Source organism: Apaloderma vittatum, unplaced genomic scaffold (assembly GCF_000703405.1).
Source record: "Apaloderma vittatum isolate BGI_N311 unplaced genomic scaffold, ASM70340v1 scaffold10587, whole genome shotgun sequence".
Lineage (NCBI taxonomy): Eukaryota > Metazoa > Chordata > Aves > Trogoniformes > Trogonidae > Apaloderma > Apaloderma vittatum.
In genome coordinates this window covers 5,284-13,598 of record NW_009727825.1, presented here as the reverse complement: position 1 = coordinate 13,598, position 8,315 = coordinate 5,284, and the positions used below count along the sequence as shown (strand labels likewise).

The 8,315-nt window shown below is 35.9% G+C and overlaps 1 protein-coding gene across 1 annotated transcript in view; it reads left to right on the top strand.

The window, feature by feature from the left end:
• Positions 1–655: 655 nt before the first annotated feature.
• Positions 656–8,315, top strand: part of MCMDC2 (minichromosome maintenance domain containing 2) — an 8,384-nt gene continuing 724 nt past the window's right edge. Inside the window, exons 1-13 of the mRNA XM_009873828.1 lie at positions 656–755; positions 849–979; positions 1,072–1,131; positions 1,456–1,651; positions 2,541–2,663; positions 2,836–2,943; positions 4,161–4,289; positions 4,773–5,004; positions 5,543–5,748; positions 6,044–6,210; positions 6,598–6,774; positions 7,303–7,445; positions 7,978–8,087. Coding sequence (XP_009872130.1) covers positions 656–755; positions 849–979; positions 1,072–1,131; positions 1,456–1,651; positions 2,541–2,663; positions 2,836–2,943; positions 4,161–4,289; positions 4,773–5,004; positions 5,543–5,748; positions 6,044–6,210; positions 6,598–6,774; positions 7,303–7,445; positions 7,978–8,087 — 1,882 coding nt within the window. The remainder of the gene's footprint in view (positions 756–848; positions 980–1,071; positions 1,132–1,455; positions 1,652–2,540; positions 2,664–2,835; positions 2,944–4,160; positions 4,290–4,772; positions 5,005–5,542; positions 5,749–6,043; positions 6,211–6,597; positions 6,775–7,302; positions 7,446–7,977; positions 8,088–8,315) is intronic.

Sequence of the window (8,315 nt, the reverse complement as noted above, 5' to 3'; positions counted from 1 at the left end):
AAAAAAAGAGAGAGAGAGAAATGTGAATAATACACAGTGTAAACAGCACTGAAGAGCATGGTCAGCCTGCAAATCACAACTGTAGTTGTGGAAAATTTTGTGTATGGGAATCAGTTGATCTTCTGTGTACATGGATGGAAGTGTTTGCAATACCAGAGCCTCAAGGGGATGCTACAGGAGGTAACAGCAGAGTAGGAAGGTCAGGATTTAAAAAGGGAAAAGGTGGTGTCCAGTTCCATGCTTTTAACAGCTAGGACAGACATATCAGATAAGGGATATATTTAAGTCTTACTGTTGACAGGCTGATTGTACCTGTAAAATACATAGGGCAGGTTAAATTTAATTTAAACTTTAATTTCATAGGTAAGCAAAATTGAGCAGTGAAATAATTCACTGAGAAAACACTAAAGCATTCTTCAGGAATTGACTTTGGGAATGTAGTATGCTTCAGCCATTGGAAAGAACTTTCCATTGAGTGGTATTTTAAAAATCCTTGAAGAATTGCCTAATTGGAAAAAGATACTATTTATTTTAATTTTGTATGGCTTTGGTAATAGATACCTTTATTATTATTGTAGCATGGCCAGTTCTAATGTCATTTCTTCACAGTTTATTCCAGTATTTTGATAAAGAGTGCAAAGATCTTTCTTGGAAGATGCATCGTGAAATACAGAAAATGAGGGAAATTGCCCTTGTTTACCTTGACAGAAGTGGTGGCCTCCAGAAATTCGTGCAGGATTGCAAAAAATATAACGGTATCACTCATTCAATTGATACTCTGTTGAATTGATACATAATGTTGCACAAATCTCTATTATTTTTATTTAAGGTGCTTTTTGCTCCTGCAGACTCAAAACAAAGTTATGCTGTTTATCGTTTCGTTATTTCAATAAATCCTTCTGATATTACTGAATTAGATGCAACTCTTGGGAACTGCATTCTTCATAATCCCATACAAGCGGCACAGATTTTTCAGTCAGTAAGTATTTATAGACAAGAGTAGAAAAAAGTACGTGTTCCATATTTTAACTGGATTTTCCTTTCTAAAATGAAGTTATTTTTCAATCACAGGTATGTTTCATAGCGATTAAAACATTATCATTAATTGATCAGTTGCAGACAGAGGCCCAGGTGAGTCTGCATTGTTTTCCTCCATTTACATCTTAAATCTTTAAAGTATGTTGAAGTATTAACAAATACTGGTTTTGTATTAGCTTCAGTTTTCATTTTTTGTTTAGTTGTAGTATTGCTTTTAATTAAAAATAGCTTGAAGTCTCACCCAACCATACTGCAATAATTTTGAGGTAATTAATACAAAACCTAATTACTCTTACACTTCATGCACTTTTGATTTTATTCTAATAGCTACATACCACATTGTGTGTTTGCCCACGTAAGGAAAGCAGTTTTAAATAAATATTTTTACATTATTAATGTAATTGTGTCTCTTGTTAGATAAGTATACTACTGAAACCAACACATCTGCCACCTTTACCAAGTTATGTTCTGAGTCTTTCTGCGTTTCCCTTTAATTACACATCTCGAAGATTTTATATGTCTGAAGGAATAGTGATTGCAATGGGAACTGTAACAAAATACACACAAGGAGCAAGATTTCTTTGTACTGAGGAAACCTGTCCATTTTCTGAAGGTAGTTAAAAAAATAACCAGTACTATTTCAAAAGGGTCTTAATAATATTTATAAGCTGAAAAAGGCATTTTCCTATGCAGTCCTATTATGCAGGCACTTTTGTAATGATTTTCTTAATTGAAAGCAGTGGATCTTGCCAGGGGTTGCTCAGCATAAATGCTTTGAGAGCACAGCTGTGCCAGCAATCCATTTGCCTAATGCTGAAGATACTTTATAGGAGAAAAGGTTGTCACTGATACAATTTAAGAAAAGATCTGAAAGAAAAAGAAAAAAAACTTAAACTGGTAGAATGGGGGTTTTTTTATCCTTCCTGGAAACTGTTTCTGTTTATAGAACAGTGCCATGGAACAGTATGCTGAAAGGACTGGCAAAAGCTCGTAGCACAGCCCAAGTTTGCTTTAATGAGTAGCTGACTTCTGTGGAATTACTACTTTGAGTAGTACGCTCAGCTGCGTGTACCATTGCAGGATGAGGCCTTGCGTACTATTAAGGCCGTTTAGTTTGCTTCTGGGCCCTAAAATTACAGGAGAAGTGAAATCTCGAAGTTAGGAGGCTGCAGAGTAAATCCCAATGATGTCCTTAGGAGCCATATCCACATCCCGTGGCGTTTCCACGCCAAGCAGGCTGCTCAGAGGCCCAACCTCTCTGCCTGGGACTGTGCGAAAGGGAATTCTGCCACCTTGTGGTCCACCTCTAGCGAATTACACAGGTCATTTCAGTAGAAGCACAGCATATGAAGGTATGCTCATCTGAAGAAACACATGGTAAATTCGGAATTTCACTGTCCTGCATTTCAATCACTTTTATTCTCGATAGGAAATTTAAAATGAAAGCCATATCCTCATTTTAAATGTCTCGTAAATAATATATTTTATTTATTTTCTTTTAGGGTTTAGGTACATTAGGGTGCATCTGCCTGGAGCTACAGAATCTGCCACAGTGAGGAGTGATTTTGTGTGTAGCTTGTGTTCTTCACCACTGCAGGAAAACATGAAATTTCGAGTACTTGGTGGTAGGATCTCCGTAGCTTTATTTTCAAATCTACTACTTTCCTACTTCTGTTACACAATAAGTAAATAAAATGGTTAAGTGGAAAAAGTCCCAAGATGCTCCAGTCATTTTAAAAAAAAAAAGCTGTACTGCTTTCAAGAGAACTAACCATTTCTTTGCCTTTGTTTTGAAAGATAAACAAATAGTTGAAATGATTGATGCAAAAGTTCTTGATGCTTTGAAAGGATGTTGCAATGATAAATCACACTTTAGGATTCAGACCTTTACAGTTTTCTTGAGAGGTAAGCTGAGTTTTGTTAGGAATGGTCTGGAATTGAACTGTAACAATCCTTAGCATTTTCCTTAGAGGTCCGTTTCTCTGGATAAAATAGCGAAAGTCATAATTTATATTCCAGTTCTTTGACAAAGTTGAGGGGGGATAATACATAAAATTAGCTAGACACAGGTGACTGCAGAGTGCACAGGGCAAAAGTGTTTTTTTAAAAAATAAAATCCCTGTGCCAGCTCTGCAGTATTACATTATAACTAGCTTGTTTTTTTCCTCCTTTCTACTTCCTTTGGTCATACTGTTTTGTACTAACTTCAGGCACTTTTAACATCCTTCCTCATTCTAGCTGTTTCCGCAGTCCATCAGCATTTTTGGCTTCTACTACCACTACCTTCCACTGTAAACATTAAATAATTTCTGAGATGACTATCTAACTAAAATCACAACTCATCAACATACTTCCATTCTCTTCAAAACAAGAAAAAACCACCACACCATTCCAAAAGTCCATGCAATTATATGGTTCATTCACTGAAAACTAAATAGAAAAAAAATTATAAATAATATATTTATAAAACAATTTGTGAGTGAGACACTGATTTATGCATCCAATAAATTTTCACTGGCTTTGGTGATCACTGAGGCTAGAGATAGGGTCTCACAGCTGAGATGCATATCTGGTTGGAACTAACCTTTACTTCAAAAAATCAAAGGTGATTTTTTTTTTTAAAGATGCACAGAAATACCAAGGTTCCCAAAGCTCTTTGTGTGTCCTTTTGAAATTTGTGTAGTTTGAATCTCCTTTTTGGTGTGTTTTTCTCTCTGACATTTTATAGGACAGGAACTGATAATGGTGTCACCACAAGTTTCAGAGTAGGAAGGCATATGTGCAAACACCTTTTCTTTTCAGTGCAGACCTAACTGCATTATCCATCTTATTTATCAGGAATCTCCATTTCCTCACCCGGTGTGCCTTTCTTATCTGTTGCACTAATTAATCAGAACTGTATGCTTCATTTTATGTAGTCCATTATGGTGAACCTGGCATCCAACTGTTGTTTTCTGCAGTGAAATCATTCATAAAATCAAACAGTTCAGAATGTGAAGAAAAGTTTTCTGACCATGTCTTTACAACTGTTTTTATGACCTAACATAGGTTCCTGTGCAGGAAGCTAACTGCACCTTCCTCTCACCACCACCACCTTTTTTTTTTTTCTTTTAAATTTCTAGATGAACTGGCCAATAAAATGAAAATAGGAGACCACTACAAGATTATAGGAATTCCAGCTTGTGTGCAAAACGGCTTACAAGCTACAGCGTGTATAGAAGTCAATAGTGTGCAACTCTGTAAACCAAATGGTAAGAAAGCTCCACTGAAAACTGACTAAAAAAAAATTTGGAAAAAAATCTAGAACAAAACCTTTGAGTTTTCTATTGTTTAGAGGTCTAGATTACAAAACCACTCTGGGACTTTCCTCTTGCAGTCCAAAATGTATGCTTGCTGTTATCTGACAATATCTTCTTTTGCTCAGTTTCCATAGGAAACTACACAATTGTTTACGCATTTCAGCTTCTCTTTCCAACTCCTCCTATCCACTGAAATCATACTCTAAATGAACCTGATATTTCAGTTGGTTATTCTTTTCTCATGCCATCAGTTTGAGCAGATCATGTCTGCTACCTTTTTAAAAGCAGAATTAATAGTGTCATTCATGCTGAATTTGTTCTTAATATGTAAACATGCTCGTTCTTTGTAAGTTTTGACTAGAACAGTGATTTAATCTAATAGATCTGCAGCTCTCTTAGGAAGTTTTTGTTAACCATGTGCTTTGTTTTCATTAGGCCCTTCTTTTGTCAGTAAAAATTTTAAGTATCTGCTCTCACTGACTTCAAGCTCCTGCTGGAGGTTTACTGCCATCCTTGTCAATATCTTTGCTTCTGAAGTTGTTCCACCAGGCACTTACAATACTCTTAAACTTGCAATATTGCTGAGTCTAGTACAGACAGGTGAAAAAGAAAATGCAGATTATCTGGATCTCTTGATTGTGACAAGCGACACGCTAGTAATTGACAGGTAAAGAGATTCCTATTTTTCACGTAAGTTGGAATTAAAACCATGAGTATTCTTAAAGATAACAGGATCGGTCTAACATGAAAAGCTGAGATTATATTTTAAAAGAATATACAGTGCTCCGACTTAGTAAAAATACCAAATATTTATCCCTGGGACCTTTTTATATATTTTGACTAATAAATCTGGATCAGAACTTCACCAGTACTAAAGCCTCTTAACATTCTCGTGATGATCTCAGTTAGATTTTACCACTGCATTGTTTAGCAGAGCTTAGACAAAACATTCTTCTAAAATCAAAACTGAAGACTGTCCCAGAAGCTTGGAATGATAAAAGCAAAAGGCTCTAGCTTCTCAAATCTCTACATTAATTTAAACAAAATAACTTTCTTCTTTGTCAACTCAAAACAGGGCTTTTTTTGTTGGTTATAAGTGAGTCTTAATATATGTAAATACCATTATAAAGTACTAAGTATAGTAGTAAGTTTTGTAAAACTGAACAGTAACAATTGATGACTGACAGAATTATTTGATCCTCTAGGCTTCTTAATTACAGCATATGTCTTCTGCCTCGTGGCGTACGACACCCACCCACCAACGAAATTTTTCCTTCTGTGTCCAAAGATAAACATGGATCTGGAAGTGCTAGTATCCAAGCTTGCAGTGCTGTGCTGGCTAAGGGTGGCATCTGCTACATAGGAGACTTATCTTCATATAAGAAGGATAAACTTGAACTTCTACAGTCTGGTAAGCTCACACCTACTAACAAATGAGGGAATGGAACAAAACAAACATGAAAATTCATGGCTATGTTTGCTCCCCAGCTTAAGGACATCAAATGGTGTGGAAATCTGTAAGCTATTTTTAATGAGTCACTTAAGAAACAAGGTCAAGAAAACCCAAGGTCCTGTCCTATAAGTTTCTATTTGCCATGGCTATAGAGCTTCCTGGATCGTGACTGGTTTCAGATAATGCATGTGGGACTAGAATTCAAAGTTAAACTAGGGTGATGACATAACTATCTATTTTTGTCCCATCCTAGTGCTAGAGAGCAGAACAACAACAGTATTCATTCCTGGGAAGAAGTACGGAGAAGAAGCTGACCAACACGTTACTATTCCAGTTCAGACCAATTTTTGGTCTTTTGTAGATGTGGATTCCTCCTCAAAGAAACATACACAAAAGGATAACTTTGTAATTGGACAGATGGTAAAGCACATGCTTTGTTATGACAGTAACTGCACCATACCAGTCATTTGTGTTTATGGTTATTTCAACTTATAAAATAATGAAAAGAATCAAATTTGTTAGTATTTCCCAAAACATAACAACTTAAGTGATTGTAACTCGGCTATCTTCTAAAATGAGCTAGCTTTCCCAAAAGTAGGTATCAGTTCTTTTAGTCAGAGTAGCTTCTGACAACTACTACTGGAACAAAATTTTACTTCATTTATTATAGGTAATTCATTACATAACCTAGCAGGGCTCAGTATATATGGATATTGAACACTTCAGATTGAAACAATACAATATTTCTACAAATCAGAAGGACGAAGTAATTGTTTCCTCTCTCGGGGCGGGGGGTCTTCTCTTTAGGACATGAGTTTGATTCCTCCTAACCTTGTAGATGTTTTTGGCCTTTTGATACACAATGAGTTCCCTTCCTGTCAGCTGTCTGCTCCTCTTGTACATCATGTCTTGAAAAAAGCCATTAATCCTGGAGCCACGCTGTACAAAGTTTCACAGCAGTTCAGAACACAGGATTACGAGGAGGTAACGTACTCCCAAGTCATACTGAAATGTGTTATAGCTGGGCATATCATACTGTGGAAGCAGAAAGTTCTCTCTGCACATTCTGACCAATTATTAAATTGGTTAGAAGTTGGTTTCTCCTCTTTCTCCCCACCCCATATTCCCACTGGCACTAATAGGATCACTGATAAAAAGAGCTTCAGTTCTTTGAAAGGGTCATTCAGTTTAATCTTGTTTCTGAAAAACATACTAGGTTGACATTCACCTGAGAACAGATTTCCAATACCAACTTTTGACCAGAACCATTTACAATCAGTAGTAAAAGTTAATATGCTGTTCTTAATAAACTGTATTCCTAGTATAAATAAGATTATTGTTTTAAGCATCCAAGAAATATCCTTATGCATGGCTGAATAGTGACAGCAGTTTTTATAAAAACTATTGGTGGAATACATTGTCCAAACTCTTGCTATGCCACTAGTATGTTATAAGGCGTGAAAAATGTAAACTCATTCGGTTAAATACTTAAAATTTATACCCTCTCTCTAGTTTATTTTGTTTGCTAAGAATCTTCACGTTGAACTGAGTTCAGAAGCAGAAAGCCTCATTCAGGGCTACTATCTTGCAAGTCGCAGAGTGAGAAGGGATTCTGTTCATGGATCAACATTATCAGCATCTGCACTAAAAACTCTGTACGTCCTACTCTTAGTAAAGGAAACAATTCTGCATTTCAAATACAAGTAGTGCTAACCTGCTCAAGAGCTTGCTAAACAAAAATCTAGACAGACTTAAGTGTTGAAAAATTCAAGCATAAAGAATCTTATTTACCATTTACGAGTACTGTTTATTTTGTATATTGATATTGCAAAAAAAAAAAAAGTTTTAATATATTTGCCATGGAAAAATATGATTTAAGAAACAATTATCATTATTAAACGCATCTAGAAAAACAAAAATGGCACGTGAATTATCCCAACTTTGAGTTATGCAAGCAAATAGACCTATTAACTGCTTTCATAGCCCAAGAAAGTCATGCATATGTCCTTTGTCAGTGACAAGTGTAACTGCACAGTATTTGTGAAAAGTTTACACAGCTGAAGCATGGAAAAAAAAACCTCTCTGGTATTTTGATTCACAGAACTACTTTAAACAGGACAATATATATTGAATTCATGCCTGCCTGCAGTATTTTTCACTTCTGCCACGCTTATATCAATTTCTTAGGATTTCACTGTCTAAGGCTCACACTAAATTAAGTTTAAGAAAAAAAGTACTTGAGGAAGATGCACTGATTGCCATCTTGTTACTTGAATCATCTCTCACCCTAAAACACGGTAATTAATGCAACTTGGTCTTTAGTCTTGGGTACACTGTTTTCATATTTTGTCAATTCTCTTTGAACTGAGCCATCAATTATTGCAACCAATTCACAGAAACTTTTTTTTTGAAGTCCAAAATTTCCAGCATTGAAGACTGGTATCAACAAGTCGAACCAGGGGGAATGGTTGCAAGTTGCAACAGGGCAAGTTTAGGCTGGACATTAGGAAGAAATTCTTCACGGA